At 40.1% G+C, this 20,086-nt stretch overlaps 1 protein-coding gene across 1 annotated transcript; it reads right to left on the bottom strand.

Moving 5' to 3' along the window:
* Positions 1-279: 279 nt before the first annotated feature.
* On the bottom strand, positions 280-20,076 carry NSL1 (NSL1 component of MIS12 kinetochore complex). The gene is made up of 6 exons (XM_081000618.1): positions 19,805-20,076; positions 16,858-16,936; positions 14,283-14,413; positions 12,322-12,376; positions 4,183-4,250; positions 280-2,660 (listed from the first exon to the last, which is right to left on the bottom strand). The coding sequence occupies exons 1-6, from the start codon at positions 19,985-19,987 to the stop codon at positions 2,385-2,387; spliced, it is 792 nt and encodes a 263-aa protein (XP_080856744.1). The 5' UTR covers positions 19,988-20,076; the 3' UTR covers positions 280-2,384.
* Positions 20,077-20,086: the final 10 nt, after the last annotated feature.

Below are 20,086 nucleotides of genomic sequence, written 5' to 3'. Positions count from 1 at the left end.
AAAAACTCAAGCCAGCCACCTTGTATATGCATAACTAGTTTGTAGTTGTTTGGATCCTGACTATCCATTTCCTAATTTATAATGACAATTTCTTTATGCAAAAAAAGTAGCACCAAGTCCCACTGCATATAGCATTTCAGACGCACTTGAATTGCAACTGTTTTGAAAACATGACTCAGAACTGCTTTGCAAAAAACAAAACAAAAAAAAAACTGGTAAAGCAAGCAAAAAATTGAGCATAAATCTAAACCAAAAATCCAGAAATCTCATTTTGATGAATGTGGTGTACAAAAAATGTATTTTATATACAAATATACATTTTACAAAGGAGACAAGGCAAGTGTACATGTTCACTGTGCAAGGCCTATTCCACAAGCACAATCTTTAAAAATAGAATTTCAAGAGCAGAGTTAAATATGTTTCTAGGGTGATGTTAAGTATGTTAGACATACTTAAGAGGAGACCTATTGACATTAATGGGCATGTCTACCGACTACCAACCATTCAGATACCACTCCTAGTATTTTGGCCAGACTGTTTAATGAATATTTTTTTAAAAGAAACAGGATGGACTCCAACTAGGTCATATTTAGAGTAAACCCATTGAAATAAACATGATTAGCTTAAATCCATTGATTTTAATGAATCTACTCCAAATATGATTTAGATGGATTCACCCCACAATAATTAACATTGAGGCAAGCATTTTTCCTCCATTTTCAGGAAAAAAATGTAATTCTAAGTAAATTTCAACTTGGAAAAAAGAAAACAATACCTGATAATAACATTGATTTAGGTACTTCATAAATAAGCCTCACCAATGTAGTCTTGTTTTAAACTGTATATATATTGTTTCCGAAATGGTGGGAATTTCACAGGCAGGGGAAGCTAAGTAAGTGGAGTAATGTATGTACTAATGTACACACTGACCAAGCATTCTGTGGCAAAGCAAGCATGCATACAAGTCCTGTACCCCCAAATTCAAAATAGCTTTTTTACAGCTCTCCTTGAATATACGCTGCCAGGTTCAGAACAAACAATTCTGTTTCAGCTCACTCCACTCCTTTCAGCAGGCAGATGCAACTCAAAAGTACATTCCCCTCTGGCTTTAGGTGATCAGCAGTCAAACTGCCCATCTATGATCAGGCACTGTGTTCTAAAGAGACCCCTAAAAGAGGCCATCTCTTCCACTTTTTGTGAGAACAGCAAACAAAGATGTACTGGCAAGTTTGACAGAAAAGCAGCATGGCTCAAAATTAACTTATGAGAATTCTAGATTTATACTGTGATCTAAACACTTTCAATCTACTACATGGATTAGTAATCCTAAACCTTGTACGCTTGAGGTACAGATGAGGGCAGTACTCAAGAGACCATAAGAAGGTTAAGGCCAGACGTATAAACACACCATAATGAACACTGTCTCAAGATGTCACAATACATGCAAGCCAAGAATTCCCTTACAATTCCAAATGTTGCATATATTCCAGGTTACTTTTCAGGACAAAACAACACATCTGGTGGCAGACCTATGTTTTGGTACCTGCGTCGCCATTAAACATTTAAACAGTTTTGGAAAGAAGAAATGGTGGGCATGCAACAGATCCTTAGTTGTTTCCTCACTTGCTATTCGTCCCCTACATAACCTTTGCCCAGCAGGAATCCTCAGTGCATTAGTTCTGTAACTAGGAGAAAAGCAGTTGGGAAAGGGAATGCAGAGGAGAAGAAGCAAGTGTGGAATGGCTCAAACACTCCTGCCAACCTCCAAACTGGATCCTTCCTCCATCATTTCCTAGATGTTTAGTGGAGACTGATTCTGCAACCAAACATCCAGTTCTGCCTGCACCTATCTCCTGATGTTCGCAACAAACCTGTGCAAATAAACTATATCCTGAAGCAATACTGACACACAATTGCAAACTGTTGCTGTGATCCACCAGCCCTTCTGTGTCTTGGACGTCTGCAGCAAGGTTTTGTTTTTTTAGCTTTCTTCTTTGCTCCCCATAGCATGGAGTCTTCTGCTTGAACTGAGCTTTACTAGAGCACAGCTTCCTGCACGTACGCCCTGGAGATCCCAGGCCATTCAGAAGTTGTAAGCAGCTCAAGACGTTGTAGCTGGATCAGTCTGCTATAATACAGCAAAAGCATAGCAGCCTCAGGTTTTAAAGAACAATGCTCAAAATTAGTAAGAAATGGTCCAGCGAAGTATTCAGAGCTATATGAGAGGACCCAACAACAAAACTCTGTAACTTCCAGATAAGATCGGTTTGGTGGTATGGATTCCAGGCGACATCACTACTGATGCTTTTGCGAACCAGTCTATGTTTATGTGGACAGATTCAGGGACAGGGGAGACTACACAGTAGTCCCCCACAAAAAGGTTTTCATGTATCAAGATTAATTACACCTGCTCGAAGTGGGTAGTGTTTCTGTGGGGAATAAGATCGTCTCTTTTTTTTCAGTAGAATGGAATTACTGGTACCACTTTCTGGGGGTGTGACTTCCACTTGCGACAAAAGATCTTTGACTTCAATGTTATCCGCCTTTTTCACTTCTGAGCCAGAACAGATTTCTTGATGGAGTTTGCATAATCCCAAAGTTGGTTGCATAGACAATGCTTTTGAGAAACCCTCTGCTTTTTCTACAAGGGATGACAGAGACTGGGGTGGGGAGAACAGAACAGGTTTTAAGTTAGTGAAAAAGATACAAGTATGAATTGCAGTACTGCAAACTCAACAACAATCAGATTCAAAGATTAACGCGCCCACCATGGATGCCAAAACCTTCACTGATACTGATTCACAATTTCAGCATTCATTTGCAAAGGCTCAAAAGAATGTTTCACATCTTCTAGAGTTGCAAAAACGATTGCCTACTTTTATCTTTGACCCCATTACCTTAATAATGTATCTTATTTCCCACACTGCACTACACCATGGTCAAACAACAAGAGCACAGAGGCCCTGCTATAAAACTCTGCTCAAAACATTCAAATGTTTAAAGACAAAGGGCTTGTATCCAATGTTATTCCTACTCCAAGTAGACTCAATGACATTAATGATATCTGTTAATTTAGGCTCATTAATTTCAATGTGTCTACTTTGAAAAAACCTTAGTTGGATACAACCCAAAACATGTAAATTCCATTTCGCCTCCTACAAATTCCATTTCACCTACTGTTTAGTGGCAAAGAGCTAAGCCAGAAGGGAGTTAATTTAGCTTCTATTTGTTATCTAATCTGTTATAAATACTAAATGTCCAACACATAAGGTAAAGGTAAAGGGAACCCTGACCGTTAGGTCCAGTCATGACCGACTCTGGGGTTGCAGTGCTCATCTCGCTTTACTGGCCAAGAGAGCCGGCGTTTGTCCGCTTCCGCAGACAGTTTTTCTGGGTCATGTGGCCAGCATGACTAAGCCGCTTCTGGCGAACCAGAGCAGCACATGGAAATGCCGTTTACCTTCCCGCCAGAGCGGTACCTATTTATCTACTTGCACTTTGATGTGCTTTCAAAATGCTAGGTTGGCAGGAGCAGGGACTGAGCAACGGGAGCTCACCCTGTCGCGGGGATTCGAACCGCCGACCTTCCGATCGGCAAGTCCTAGGTGCTGTCGTTTAACCCACAGCGCCACCCGCGTCCCAATACATAAGAGCATACATGATTATTATTTTAGATTTAGAAGACTGAAGCTGAAAGAACATACTTTTTAATTTATTCCGTGTAAAAATATAGGACTAGTGGCTTACTAATGATAGAGGTGACCCACAGGAGGATATAATTACCATGCAAATTAACTCACTCATAAACTTACCAGGCCAGCAATGAACATGGGACAGTAAATCCCAAGGAGCTAAGACACCTTTAGTGTCTAGCTGAAATGCTAAATGCAGCAGGGAGAACAGGGCCATTTTGGAGAACTAGAAACTACTGCAGGAAATTAATAAAATAAAGTTGTCTCCCTGAAACTCAGAGAATTTTGAAGCCTTCTACCTTAGCTCAGTTGTGTCCAAATGAACAATCTTACCTTACCTAATAAAATGACAGATTTGTATATAATAATTAAAGAGGTCAGTCTTATTTCCTAGGTTTCTGCTTCAGCACTGTTCTATGGCAGTGTCTGAAAATAAGTATAAATGCTCCTAGCTGATTGTGTAGCTCTTGCTTCCCCTTCCAGTTCTCACCTTAAACGATTCTCCAATGTCCCTGGATGCAGTTTTTGTTGAAAGCCTCAAGTCGGCCATACGAGAATCTGCAAAGAAACAAAATGATTTCATATCCTATAAAAGGGAGAGAAAATTCATTTGCCCACAACAAAGTACAAAAAAAGGATTACAAGAGCACTATTACAGGTAGTCTCCACTATTTCACATCATTTTAAAATACTTTATTTCACTGAGAAAGCATCAAAAGTTTTTAGCATGAAGGATTGGTACCGAATAGGTTTCGGCAGTGATCTTTCTACATTGGGCAGATTACTGAACAATTTAAGAGGGGAAAAAATCCATGAACGTGTACAGGATGCATCTCTTGAAATTGAGCAAACTCCTATTCACTCAGCACATAAGTTAAGAAACAATGTGATATAGTGGTTCAAGAGTTGTACTAGACCAGGGAGATTTGAGTTGAGCCATGAAGTTGACTATGTATCCTTTAGCTGGTCACAGTATCTTGCCTGATTGCTGTTACAGATAGGTAGCCGTGTTGGTCTGCCATAATCAAAATAAAAAAAATCCTTCCAGTAGCACCTTTAAGACCAACTAAGTTAGTTCTTGGTATGAGCTTTCGTGTGCAAGCACACTTAGTATCTTTTAGTATCTGAAGAAGTGTGCTTTCACACGAAAGCTCATACCAAGAACTAACTTAGTTGGTCTTAAAGGTGCTACTGGAAGGATTTTTTTTATTTTGCCTGATTGCTGTGAGGATACAATGGACAGAAAGAGAGCCTGGGCTCCTTGGATAAAGAGCTGGCTTAAAATGTAAGCTATAAAATATACTGTATATAAAAAAATGAAAGCATGCTTGTACATGGCTTTCTGTGATAAGTAACTATCATTTCCTGTTGACCAGACAGGGTAACATTACAGACTGCTCACGGTCACAAATCACAAATGACTAGCCTAAGTACAATGTGGACAGGTGGGTTGATTCAAGTTTTTATAGGTTAGTAAATTACCGTATGTGGGTTTATTTACAAGATTAGGCATAATAACAAGTTTAGGTTTGTTTGTTTGTTTGCTTGCTATTTGAAAGCCCTCTGAAAAGATTCTCTGAGTCAAGCCTGTGATATTAAACTGTCATGTTATAAATCTAGGTTGCTTACTTCCTGCCTGAAATCATACTTTCTTTGCCATAAACACAAAGCTGCTTAATCCAACTCTAGTATAACCTTTATTTATCTAGTACAACCCTAACTTTTCCCACCGGCTCATATAAAATCAGCACAAATAGCTAAGACTCACACAAATAACACAAATGGGAAGAGTTGGGGCTTGGTGCACACTTAATGTTCCCAACCCCTATCGTTATAATTCGTGTGTTGCCATTCTGATCTTAATTTGATTTTAAGCTGTATTTTAATCAAGTGTTCGATTTTTGTGTTTTTAATGTATTGTGTGTTTTGATGTTAGCCACCCTGAGCCTGGTCCTGGCCGGCGAGGGCGTGGCATAAATAAATAAATAAATAAATAAATAAATAAATAAATAAATAAATAATATTTATTTATTTATTTAAAGCTTTTAAAACTGAAAAGGGGTAAATGTTAATTGAGTTCCACTAAATGTCTACCTGCGACGGAACAGAATTGTAAAGACTGCTTCACAATTATGGTTGTGGTTTTATTTCATTACTAGAGATCATTTATAAGTGCATAATTACTTCATGTACAAGACATAACAGGCACAGAGGACCTAAACTCAAAACGTGTACATAGGAGAAAACTGAGTAATGCATGAAATAACTTGTGCCCCAGTGAGCATTCAATCCAAGCAACGTTTCAAATTCCCCTGTGCAGTGGCCTGTTACTACTGTGCAGGTAAAGTTAACATATGAACAAGGCAAATACAATTCTTGCAAAAGGCCCCCTCACATGATTTCACTCAGGCAGAGAGAAGTCATGTAATCAGGCCCCTGGGGAAATAGGTATTGGTTCCTAAAGATATGAGCCAGGGCTAAGAGACTTATTTCTACTAGCAATGCAATTTATGCAAATCAGATTGCCCCATTTGCAATATTGGGTCAGCTTGCCTTTTATGTGGAAAGTGTGTTTGCATCAGGAAGCCTCCTAAAGCACAGGCGCATGTTTGTTAAGCTCGCTGACTTGAGGTGAACAGGTGCTGGGAACTCTGATCTACAGAGGTTCCTCAGCACATGTCCGCTGAGTGTTTACAAATGCACACTTCACACTTAATGTTGTTAAACACGTTTGCTGCACAAAATGTGAATCCACTCTGACTCATGAATACCCTTTCCCAATTCACAGAGTAACTTGCGAGAGCAGTTCTGTGAGCAAATGCTGGGCGAGGCATCCTCAAATGGCAGAGATTGTAAAGAGAAGGGGCAAGCGTCACAAAACAACCCCCGAAATACAGCCATCGGCTGCAGCCCAGGACACTAAGCAACAACATTTGCATTGTCAACTGGTAGACAAATGGATTTCGTGCAAAGCCCTCAAGAGGGCAAATCTTTGCAGCTTTCTTTGGGGGCAAACGTAAGCCTGTGCACTTGCTGCTTTTTGGATAACAGCTGTTCAACAGAAATCAAGACGATTGCCATAATTGCAACAGGCTCTTTTCTTAAAGGCCCTCAGCTGCGTTTTGTGGATTTGGTGCATTATTGTGCTGAATCTTGCCCTTTCAACAGGGTGGACCATTTCTCTGAATCCATGAACAGGCTCATGAAAAGAAAATATTCGTGCCTCAAGACTCCCCATGCGATTTGGCCGTTTCCCAGCTAGCTAGGGGACTGCACAACTCGCTCAGCTGACCTCAGCAAAAGCAAAAGCATGCAAGAAGTTCCAGCTCAGCCCTAGTTTTCACTTTGTGAAGTTGCAACTACATGCTTTCCTGTCAACAGAAACCTAGCAAGCGAAAAAAAAGCTAAGCCAGAAACAAAGAAGTGGAAATCCCACCTGCTGCAAAACAAGAACTTTCACTGTTGGGTCAAACTCAGTAAGAAATAAGAAATTATAAGAAATGTGATGATTACGTTAAAAGCATTAAAAAAAAGTTGATATTGTTGTAATAATAAAATGAAAATGAAATTAGCTAGAAATGACTCCTTAAGTACTTTCCCATACATTAAAAGTGCAAACACACAAAGAATTGACACAAAGGTAACACTTCACTCCAGAAAGAATACTAGGAGTAGGAAACTTATAAAGACAGTCTGCAGTCCACTAGCAGTGGAGAAGGCAGACAGGACATAATCTATGTGGGACTTAAATTAAATGAAGGATTAACATCGGAATGGTTTATTGACTAACTAAGAAATGCAATGTGATATTAGACGATCAGCACTTCATGAAATTCAGAGCATGGGAAGTCACCCAAAGATATATAATTTGGCATTTATATTTGGATTTTTTTATTGTACTGTAATTTGGAATGTTTTAATGTGGTTTTTATTGGATTATTAAAATGGAAAACTTAATAAATATTATTTAAAAAAGAAAATCTATGTGGGAATAAAAGCCACCCTAAGGAGCGTTCGCCTGTGATCCCTTGCTCAAAGGTAGAATGGTTTTTCAGTAAGGAGCCTTGATAGGACAACACAACGTAGTGACCTTGTGGGCAAGTTTGCCACAATTCCCCCACATGTTCTGAGCCAGAAAACAGCAACAGTTACTGGAGTTTGACGGACTGGCTCCATGTGTCTGGGAGGTTGCCACAGAGTTGGAGTGCCCTATTAGGTCAGCTCACATTTTCTGATAGTCCTCTGTGAATTGGGCAGGAGGGCCAGGATTGCATGGTTTTTACACCCCATAATTTATGTGGGAGAATTAATGATGATGATGATGATGATGATGATGATAATAATAATAATAATAATTTATTATTTGTACCCCGCCCATCTGGCTGGGTTTCCCCAGCCACTCTGGGTGGCTTCCAACAAAGATTAAAAATACATTAAAATGTCACACATTAAAAACTTCCCTGAACATGGCTGCCTTCAGATATCTTCTAAATGTCAGGTAGTTGTTTATCTCTTTACAATCCTGCCAATGATCTTCATACCTTTGCTCTAGATACAGCAGCTTCAGCTGTCTTATTGAACACCTGCACGACACCACTACTCTTACCACCTTCAAACCCTTCATCTGAAACATACACCCATTCTTCATCCATTTACCCCTGGCTCTATCTCCATTATTTTTCTCTGTCCCTCCTGCTCCTCAATAAGCTACTCCTGTACTCCTCAAGGCATGTTGTACGTTACAAACTCCAGCTCACTCACAAGCCCCTTGAGTGAACTTATACACCTTTAGGCGCCAGGCAAAAACATTCCTTTTTAACCAGGCCTTTGGTTGATTTTATTGACATCCTATGCCCTTTTAAAATGTGGGTTTCTTTGGGGGGGGCAAGGTATTGGGTTGTTGTTTTAATTTTGATTATGTATTTTGTGGTTTTATATTTTGATTTTATTCTGTGAACCACCCTGAGACCTCCAGGTATAGGGTAGTATGTAAATTAAATTAAATTTAAAAAAGTCCTTCTTCTCCTCAGTTTTCAATCTGGAAAAGTGGGACCAATAATAACAGGAGCTGCAGCAAGCTAGAGCAGCAGTGGGCAGACTGCAGGCTTACAAGATCTACTTGGTATTTTACTAGCACCCCAAGATCCACATGCTTGAAGCTGGAGCAAGATTGAATAATGTAGAGCAAAACAATTTGTTGTCAGTACCAGAACTGAATAAATCTCCCACTGCTTCCAGACAGAAATCCACTCCTTGTTATCTCAAGCTTTCTTCATTTTAGCAATATATAACTTAGGGTAGCAGCAGAGTGTTCAAGGGATCATTTTGTTGCTACTATTGTTAAACAGTTGGGTGCTGGACATTCTTGCCCATCACTGCAGAGACTGGAGTACCTGTCTATCTCGGCTAGAAACTGGAGTACAAGTTTATTACAAACAGCTAAAGGTTGTGAACCTCTCAGAGGCATCCGCCTGGCCTCTTTTGAACACAGAGAACTGCACCATCTGAACTGATCTAGCCCAACAGTTCCTATATGATATAATACGCTGGAGAGATTGTTACTTGACAGTATATTAAAGGTGCTTGGTATTTAGTAACAGAAATACGTTCAGGGCTTTCAAAGCACAGGGAAATGAAAAAAGGAAATGAGAGGTAGTGAGTAATCTAAATATCTTTGGTTTCTGGCCACCAGTTACTAAACAGGGATGCATGAACATCCCAGAAACTATGCAAATAAACACTTTGAACACAGTGCATAATTCTGTATGATATTTTTTGTTAGTAATTTGTATTTCTGCTCTGCTAAGACACAAAGTTAAGAAGCACTCACTGCTGGGCACTGTCTGTGATGTGCAAAAAAGGACTCAAGCTTGTTACTAAAACATATTTATAGTTCTTTTCATTTTGAAAGTTATTTACAATTCTTCTAGATACTCATCCTTACAATACTTTGCAAGTTAAATAATTAATATTGACTTTTTACTGGTGAGGGACAAAGTGTCTTGCCTCAAATCACCCAGTGAGTCCACAGGATTAATGCAGTTTGTACGCAACTTCTGGAAACATGTGCAACTTGCTAGCACAAATGCACCCAAAGCCAGATATGGGGGTGGGGGTGGGGGTGGGGGTCCTTTGCTGCACAGGAAGCAGCAGCTCCTCTAAGCCAGAAAAAATGTCACCAGAACTCAACCCAAATTTGATGGGGAAAAAACTTTATATTTGTCTAAATCAGAGGTTCTCAAAGGGCAGAGGATGGCACGGGTGGCGAGAAGATTCAAGGACAATCAAAGAAACATTTAAATATTTCAGTGTTGTATGCATACACAACCAGAAGCAGTATCTATGCCTTTATTCAACAGCATTGGCTATTCTTCTACAGTTCTCCACGACTTACTGTTCTGAACAGGGATTTTCAAATCTGACAAATATGAAAGATCAGAAAAGAGAAAGGCTTCTTTGTGTTGATGAGATGAGAGTGAGTTTGTCTCAAATTAGACCTAATCTAAATGAGATTACCCGGAAAAAACAGCTCAAGCCTCTCATGGAGTTTGTGTACATACTTAAGGTACATATGTAATAAGCTTGTTTATAATTATATATTGGGAATGATTCATGTTCTTATGTAGCTGTATTGTTCTATACTTTCTGGATGCCCCATGATCATGTTATAAAGTAGTTGTGTTCCATGCTACAAATAAAGCACTGCTAGGAGTTGTTTCTTTTTGTTTTCCAATGCATTTCTTATCAATAAAAAAAATTTGGTGTGGGGCGAGCAATTTTTTATTCTCTGGCCAGAGAAAAAAGTTTGAGAACCCCTGATCTAAATTAAGGGCATGTTTAACAAAGTGTTAATGATAATCACATGCTGGGGTGTCAGAATTCTCACCATCTACTAACCAGAATTCACACACAATCTACTAACCAAGGAGATAGATTGTAGCTCAGTGGTACCACAATGCTTTGCATGCAATGTCCGGACATCCCAGACTCAATGCTGAGAATCCCAGTACAAGTAGCTGGTGATGGGAAAGACCTCTGCCAAAGATTCTGGACAGTTGCTGTCAGTAAGTGGACCAAGTAAGTGGACAAAGAACTTGGCCTGGCATAAGGCAGAGACTGCTATGCTCCTAGCCTGCGTTCCTGTTTAGTGCCCCACTTGAAGAGTTTTGAAATGAAAAGCCGTGCCTCTGAAGAACGGAACATGGGCTAGAAAAAAGGGGCAGAATGACTGCACTGGAACAGTAGTCAAAGTGCTCCGAAATGTCAATGGCTGCAGCCAAATTGCTGACTGGGGCTGGTTTTAGGTGTCATACAACTCCCTTGTTACAATTGCTCCACTGCATACCAGTGTGTTTCTGGGCACAATTCAAAGTTGGTGTCCAGAAAGGGCTGGTTGTCAGGGAAGAGTTAGAGTTAGAAGATTCCAGTTTCCCAGAGGGAGAAAGCATTCCCCAAGGGGGGGAGGAGAGCAGTGAATCTAATAGAAGGGAACAACAGGGAGGGACCGGCTGTTCACAGGAAAGACAAGGGTTAAGTTCTAGCTCAGATTCGGAGGAGGGGAGATACAGGCCAGCTCTAGCCAGGAGGTTAGAAAAAAGAGCGGAAAGCGAAGGGAAGGGCGCCTTCGCTATTTTGAGAGTGGCTGGTCATGGAGAGCTCAGAAGGTATCTGAAAGAAGTGACTCTGAGGAATAATATTTAAGAACCGTTTATAAGATTGTTTTGTTAATACGCAATAAAAAGTTATAAAAGAACAAGAAGCGTTTGTGTGGTGATCTGAAGAGGACAACGACCAGTCCTGACACTGGTGCTATGATGTTTTTATTGTAATGATCTGTATGTCATATATCTATATCTATGTATCCATATCCATCCATCCATCTATCTACACACACACACAGATACACACACACACTATATATATATATATATATATATATATATATATATATATTCTATTAATGTTTAATTGTTTTTTAATGATTGCTTTTTATCTATGTTTTTAGCTGTTTCTATTTTAGCTATAAGCTGCCTTGAGTGCCTGTCAAGGGAAAAGGTGGGATATAAATAAATATTATTATAATACTAACAACAATTACCACAGCCTCTAAGGAGCTTAGCACAGTAAAAACCACAAAGAGATGGCTTCCCAAACATTTAAATAAATTAAAATATTTAAACAAAGCCACTACTGCCCACAGAGAATAAACAAGAGGCTCTAGTGACTTAACGTATTTATTATGGCATAAGCTTCATGGACTAGAGTCCATGTCAGGTGTACCAGCTAAACTGGCAGGTACACACACACACATACACACACACAGGCGAAGAGAAAAAAAGAAACCCTTACAGCTGTGTGTATATATGCCTGCCAGTTTAGGATAACACTTCTTGCATCCAATGATATGGACTCTAGTCCATGAAGCTTATGCCATAATAAATGTTCTATTTGCACTGTTTTTTCAGCAATAGATTAACATGGCTATCTGGAAAAGAGTGAACAGAGCAGTAAGTGTTTTAAATTGTAACTGTCGAGAATATGAAAAAGTGCAGCATTTTATTTTTATTTTTGCAATGGTGACATTTTCAGGCTAGCATTAAACTATGATTTCATCATTTCAAACCATTACCTTGAGAAGGTTCTGCTTTTATCTCTTGATGATTCGCAAGAGGTCGATAGCAGCCCTGTATGAACAAATATAATATTTAGAACCTCCATCGCAAAGTATTTGGTTTGCTTTGAGTTTTATTAAGCTTACAACAGGACATCATTCACAACTGAGAGTGTCTGATTCTTTTGTATGGAAAACGGAGAATTGAATTCATTCTGATAGGCATGCAGTAGGATTATCCAGTAGTATCCAGCATTCTTGTTCCAGTACAAAGAACTACCAAAAGCAGTTCTATTTTCCTCATTTATCTAGACTGCCTAAATACAGTGGTACCTCTGGTTACGTATTTAATTCATTCCAAAGGTCCGTTCTTAATCAGAAACTTAACCTGAAACACCACTTTAGCTAACGGGGCCTCCTGCTGCCGCCGTGCCGCCGGAGCACAATTTCTGTTCCCATCTTGAAGCAAACTTCTTAACCCGAGGTATTATTTCTGGGTTAGTGGAGTCTGTAACCTGTAGCGTATGTAACCCGAGGTACCACTGTACTGCCATGATAATACACTTGAAATTTTAACCTGAGCTATCAAACAATTGCATTTTCAAATTCTAATGCAATTTAGAAGAATGACCAAACACTGCCCTCTGCTGCTAGGCTTAGGAAGTGGCACAAAAAACTAAGTGAATTTAAGAGCAGCCTGCTGAAACAGGCCAACAGTCCTTACAGTCCAGCATCCTGTTCTCACAGTGGCCAATCAGATGCCAGACGGAGGCCCCTAAGCAGGACCTGAGAGCATGGTCACTTTCCCCACTTGTGTTTCTTGGCAAGTGGTATTCACTCAGTGGCATTCTGCCTCCAACAGTGGAAGGTGAATATCATAACTAGTAACCACTGACAGCTTCACTGTATGCCACCTCCTTCTCTCTTAAAATCAAAATCAAAGAACCAGTGCAGGCATCTTTTCTGTCCCACAGATCACTTCTTGGTCACCAAGATTTGATGACCCAGTTGTGCATTATCTCATACAAACTGTTTGTGCTTACAGTATAGCAGTATGATTACGAGCCTGGTGTAAGAGGCACACAGAATCTGAGCTTTCAACACGTGCTGATAAAATAAAATAAAAAATACAGAGTGGAAACGGGGAAAGCTTTTCTTTACTGAAAAGTAGCTTGCACACAGCTGGCATCTGAGAGGTTAAAATAGTTGCAGCAGGGAAACAGTAAGGAACAGAAGACACAGTGCAGCTAGGAACTATCTATTCATTATTATGTCCATCTGGTAAACTTAAATTTGATGGCATTTCACTAGATACATTCTTGAGAGCAACATTTAGCCAAATATGCTCACCAGTGGAAAACCTGCAGGATGGGTGCAAGGAGCAGAATCAGATACTGTGATAGTTTATAACTCATCAATACCTTCAATTTAAGGATTCGACTCAGCACTCAATGGCAAAGTTGGAACTAATGTTTATACACTCTGCACTTTTAAAAATTAGACTCAGGATAGAAGGACTGATGTGCCCCAAGAAGATGCAGAGAAAGAGAAATTAATTGCAACCATATCCTGGACATGCTAAACCATATCTTTGGCCCTATGCGCACTACCAAAAGAAGTGTCACTTCACACTTGAGATCAGCAGAACATTTTCCCCCAAGAAGCATTTAACATATTCTGGTGGTACAAAAATAAACTTGCATTGAAAAACCAGTTTTAAAGGTATTATTCTAAAATACATTTGTAGGGCAAGTGTGCACTCAGCACAAACTTCATCAATCCTCACAGCAATTGTTGGCATGATCTCCCTAACCGGAGTACAGCGAAATTAAGGGAGAGGAATTCATGTAGTCTAAAAGCTAGAATTTACATTTTCTTTCTAACATTCAAAAGTATCTGCTGGCCGATTCATAAGCAACAGATGAACAACATTCTTCTTTTGAAATGCATCAAGTGAACTAAGAATTAAGGATACTCACCAATAACTCTTGCTTTCTTTTAAGTGCTTGGACCACATGCACTTGAATTTTTCTGGGATACTGATTGCGTTTGGATGCCACCTCCACTATTAACTCATCAAGCTGATCTTCAAGGAGTTTGATATCCGTATCTAATTCACAAGACAGATATGAATATATGGTATGTAAAATTATTTGGACAATCTATGTGAAAGTCTTGTTTGCAATATCTCTGCAAAAAATGTTTCCTCTTCCAAGCGCAGTGGTCTTAAAGATTCCCCAAGGAGCTTTGAGAAATGCATGGTTAAGGTATCACCCCACCCCATTCCCTGAGAAACACAAGGTTATCTTCAGTTACCGTAAGAACTAAAAATTGAAAGATGTATTATACAGTGGTACCTTGGTTTAAGAACAGCTAAGTTTATGAACAACTTGGATTAAGAACGCAGCAAACCCGGAAGTAGGTGTTTGGGTTTGTGAACTTTGCCTTGGAAACCGAACATGTTGAGTGTGTTCCATTTGTAAATTGAGTCCCCCATTGCTATAGGAAACCACGCCTTGGTTTAAGAATGCTTTGGTTTAGGAACGGACTTCCGGAACGGATTAAGTTTGTAAACCAAGGTACCACTGTACTTGACTCCATCTTGATCAGGGATATGTGGAACTATGAATCATAGAGTTGGAAGGGATGCAGGTCAAACCGTCCAACTACTTGCTCAATGCAGGAGGCATCCCTGAGAGTTGGCTCTTTAGCCTCAGCTCAGATACCTCCTGAGTAGGATAGTCCATCACCTCTCAAGGTGGCCTGTTCCACTGTTGAACAGCTTTTGAACACTGTTGAGCTACTCTGAGAAAGGTTCTACTAATGAGCAGCAGAAATCTGCTTCCCTAAAATTTCCATCTATTGGTTCTAGTCCTGTGCCTTGGAGCAAAGATGCAATTCTGCTCCATCTAAAGAACATCAAAAGAGCCTGCTGGATCAGGCCAATGGTCCATTTAAAACAGCATACTATTCTAACTCTGGCTCACCAGATGCCTGTGGAAAGCACACAAGCTGGACCTGAACACAAGAGCACCTTTCCCTCCTGCTGCTTTCAGCAACTGGTATTCAGAAGCATAACTACCTCCATCTGTGGCGGCAGAGCATAGCCTTCTGTATGACAACTTGTCAAATGTTTGAAAGACTGCTGTCATGCGTGTCTCCTCTGCACCCCTTCATCTTCTCCTCTTCAGGCTAAACATAATGAATCATTTCAACTGCTCCTCATAAGGATTTGGGTTGGTTTCCAGATCTTTCACCATCTTGGTTGCCCTCCACTGAGAACACTCCAAATGGTCAGTGCCCTCCTTGAAACAGTGGTACCCAGAACTAGAAACAGGACTCTAGGTTTGATCTGATCAGCACATTTTAAAGCAGAGAAGGACCAGAGAAGATGGATACACCAAGTTGTAGAAATGGGCAGCTTTAGGTACAATTAAAGTTGCAGTTCACAACTACCGCAATGCTGTAACTGCTAATTGGGGTGGTGAGGGAACTGGAACAGAAGGCTATCTACCTCATCTGACTAGAAAACAACAGCTTCAAAAGGGAGATGCCATCAAAGTAAGTTGCATTAAAAAAACCCACACAACTAGTGACAGCAAAGTTTTTAGCTATAGTTATTTCTTGTTCCCAACAGGTGGTAGCAGGTTCACAGCAACGAGTGATTAAATTAAGACAGCAAAACCTTTAGCTGTACTTCCATTCTAAATCTAATTTAGAAGATTTACTCAAAAATTAAATTATTTCCAAAGAAATGGCTAACAGACCAGCTTCTAGGTAAGGTAGATGAATAAAGCACAAAGAGCATTTATTATTATATAAGCCAGAATCTACTTCCTCTAGTTCGCAACCTGTGGCATAATAAGCTTGTTTGTCTTTTAGATGCCACAAGATTTTTTGTTGATTTTGCTGCAAAAGACTAACTTAGCTATCCCTCTTAAACAGAGGTACTGCTACTGCCAAGGATGTATTTTGAGCATCCCCTGCTGGACAAACATGGCAACACCCAAAAAAAAAAAAAAAAAAAGAAAAGAAAATCCTGGGAAAAGGAAGTTTTGGGGGCTTTTTTAGTCCTACAAATAGTACAAATATAGTAATAACAAAACCTGACAATATTTTTAAAAAACACAAACTTATTATTATTAACATTGTATTGTACAATTGGTGATAAAAGAATATCAAAAGATTCATCAATTGCACACAAAAAATTAATGCAACTTCCCTGCAGATGTTCCTATTGCTTCAGGTACACTTAAAAATTATAAAAAGTTATTTTTGAAGTCTGGCAGCTTACACATATCCTTTTGCCTCACCTAAAAATACGGTTCCCAACCACTGTTAGAAACTCAAGATATTTAAGCTAGGTGCCAAATGGCACCTTAAAGCTGGGTTGCGGTTGCCACAACAAAATGTCTATTCGCCAGGGGACCAGTATATTAAAAGGCACCTGCAGATACCCTCTGTTCATACATTTGTTGGGGTTCATAGGCAGAAGACTAAAACATAAATAAGTCAGCACAGAAATAAGAAAAATATATTCAAAAGTTCACATACCATTTTGAGGATCATCTGATGACTCCTGCCATGGGAGTCCGTTAACAGTAATATTCTCTTGTACAGCTGTTTCGAAATTCTGTAGAAAATGTATACATCAGAACTCTTAAAAATGCTAATTAATCTATTGATGCAATATAACACTCCATAAACTACCTCATACTGTCATCTTTTTTTCTACTTCTGTGTAGCATAAAGTAGCGAGCTATGGAGAAAAGCTGGCTCACATTACTCTGGAGACAGAGGCTGTGGTGGACAGACCTTGGGTCTGCCTCCTGGTGACCCAACAACCAGTGGGAGATGGCTAGTAGTTCAGCCACTCAGGAGAGAGTGTGTGGAATAGATGCTTACACTTAACAGTCCGAAAGGGTCAGGGACCTGGGTTTCAGGTTAGGGACTTTCTATTTGGGTAGGCAGAAGGAATCTCTGGTTATTTGAGTGGACTTGGGTTTTATCTGTCAGTGGAAACAGACAAAGATTATCTGTGGGCACACAAAGATGTACCTGAGGGGAAGGTTTGGACTATGGGAAAAGCAGGAAGTGTTTTATGTATAGTGTAAAACAATAACCATCCTAGAAAGAATTTCTCTGCCCACTTACAGGATGGAAGTGTTAAGACAGTTATTAACCATCTCTGTTGAGAGTGTCTATCTGAAACAAAGTATTGTGCCTTGCAAAAGTAACCACTAAACTATAACCTCTTTATGCGCAGACAAATAAACTTCCTGTTTTGTTTTAAAAGTGCCTCATTCTTTCTTAGTTCTTCTGGGCAAGGACTGAGTGGTCACAGAGTCCCTTTACAAGCATGCTTCCACAAACAGTTAAATCAAAGCCCCTGCTGTGGGACTACAGAGAGGGATTTAACCAACAAACACACATAAATAGTAGCCATGTTATCCAGCACCCATCCTAAGTAAGGATGTCTGTAACAGCACACCCCCCCCCAATAATACGCCAACCGTACTATAGGAAAAGGCCTTCATAAACAGATAAGGCTGAACAGAGAATATATTTCACATCCTTTTTACAACCAATTCATGCAGACTCAGAAGAATGACCCAAAACATTTTGGAGCCAAAAAATGCAAACAGTGCCTTCATGTTGGTAAGGAAAACAAATTAGGGGAAACAGCAGAGAGAAGTGGAATATAACATACTTCAGTTCACTTTGAAGAGAAAGAATACAACCCTGTAATATGGGCGATAGTACTGGCCTAGTCAATACGTCTGCTGCAAGAATCACAAAGGCTGTACTCCTAAAGTAACCTACCTACTAAGCCAGGGATAAGCCTCACTTAACACAATTGGACTTCCAAATAAACATGTATACTTTCACTGTAATACGCTGTATGTGAACTACTTTAAACATTTAGAAAAAGCAATTTTTTAATAGAATTATACAATAGCCATCTATAATATCACTATTTTAACCAGATCCTGGAACCATGAAAATTTACAGGGGCTGTTTTTCCTAGCACTGAAAGGAGGACTCATGAAACTTCAACCACTGAATTATAACTTCATTCATTTCCAGAATTAATGTTATATATTGGGTTAACCTTAAAAGACCACCTTCACCCATATGAGCCTTCTAGCGCCTTATGATCAGCATCAAGGGCCCTGGTCTCTGAAATGTTTGCCCTGGAAATCTATTTGACAGGTACCAAGGACAGCACCTCAGTCCCTTCTCAGTTGCAGCACCCCACCTGTGGAATATCCTCCCTGGGGAGGTCTGATGGGCTCCCTTTCTTGAGAACCTTGTTATTCAAACAAGCATTTTCTGTATGTTTTCCGGTTCCATCCATGTTCATACTGTTTCAATACTACTGGTTGTTTATTGTCAAAATTATATATTTAAATATATATATATATTTATCTACTTCCTATCTATATCTTTGGCTGATTTTACAGAAAAGTGTGGGGAAATGAACTAAAAACAAATAAATAGATTCTTTAAAAAAGCAAAAAAAACTGTGATGCCATATTAAAGATAAAAGAACCTTGTCAGGGATTATTGCAAATACAAAGATAAACCCAACTCCTTTGTTAGTCTTGTTAGGAATAATGGGTGAATCAAATCAACATGTAACTCATCAGGAGATAATGACGTTTTTGTTGGTCGCTGCTCATTTAGAAATTGCTAAATGCTGATGTTCTGCAGCAGGCCTGTCAATAAATTCCTGGTACTCGCAGGTATGGTCTTGCCAGAGTCAAGATGAGTCCTCTATACTTTTACACCTGGCATCCATTCATCTCCTTATGAGATGAGAAGCAAGAAATCAAGACAACCTCCTCAGACCAGGGCTTTCCCCCCCAGCCAGAACTCACTGGAACTCAGTACCGGCACCTCTCAGGTGGGTGCCATTGCCATTATAGGAGAACAAGGGAGGCGTTCATTGCGAGTGCCAGCACCTCTTTTTCTAGAAAAACTGCACTGCCTCAGAGGAAACATCCGGAGAGACTTATTGGATGGGAGCCTTTAACATGCATTTAAGTCATGGTTCTAATTTTAAGCTGCCAATATGCTTCCCCTGTTCCCACCTCAAAAAATGACACGGCTAGCTGCTGTTGTGGTTTACTGCATTTAAAATTATATTTGAGGAAACAGCTAGAGCTGTGATGTTTGTATTGCAACGATCTGTTTCTCTTTTATCTTAAAGCCGCCTTGACCCCCTGTCAGGATGAAAAGGCAGAATAAATAAGAATAATACTCTATTACATATGGAAAAGTAACAGTTTTTAAAGAAGAAATTATTGCACCAAACATCTCAGCACCACAGAACAAGGCTCCACAAGCAATTCAATGACACGCAATGGAGAGAAATGATTTTTGATCTGACACGCCTTAGAAACTGGGCAACCCGCGCCGCCCGAAAGCTGTAGTTGTGGGGGGGGGGTCGTGTGGGCCTCCCCCTTCCCAGCCGCCCCTTCAGCTGGGCCGCCCTTACCCAGATCGCTTCGACCACGGCCTGCTCCAAGCTCTCGGCCTCCACCGGCTGGCCCTCCCCGAGCTTCCGCACGAAAGGCTGGCAGTAGTCCAACAACTCGGCCGTCTGGCGCCGCGAGCAGCACCGCACCCGGCAGTCCCGAGGGGAAGCAGCAGCAGCAGCCGGCGGCGGCGCCTCCTCCATCTCGGCCTGCCTTTTTCCCGCTCTCTCGGATAAACCGTTCGTTGATTTTTTTTATCTCCCTCCCTCAACCGGAAGCAGTGCTAAGCCGAGCCGTATTGA

Source organism: Podarcis pityusensis, assembly GCF_964106645.2.
Source record: "Podarcis pityusensis genome assembly, chromosome: 3".
Lineage (NCBI taxonomy): Eukaryota > Metazoa > Chordata > Lepidosauria > Squamata > Lacertidae > Podarcis > Podarcis pityusensis.
The sequence above is the reverse complement of the archived record's forward strand: the minus strand, read 5'-3'. Positions and strand labels throughout refer to the sequence as shown.

What these genes read in the sequence shown, in the direction of transcription:
- NSL1 (XM_081000618.1), bottom strand. Translation starts at nt 19,987, where the DNA reads ATGGAGGAGGCGCCGCCGCCGGCTGCTGCTGCTGCTTCCCCTCGGGAC. An exon ending in ATCAGATGATCCTCAAAATG is followed by an intron (nt 14,414 to 16,857) that starts GTATGTGAACTT and finishes CTTGTGAATTAG; the next exon opens with ATACGGATATCAAACTCCTT. An exon ending in AAAAGCAGAACCTTCTCAAG is followed by an intron (nt 4,251 to 12,321) that starts GTAATGGTTTGA and finishes GTTTCTTTGCAG; the next exon opens with ATTCTCGTATGGCCGACTTG.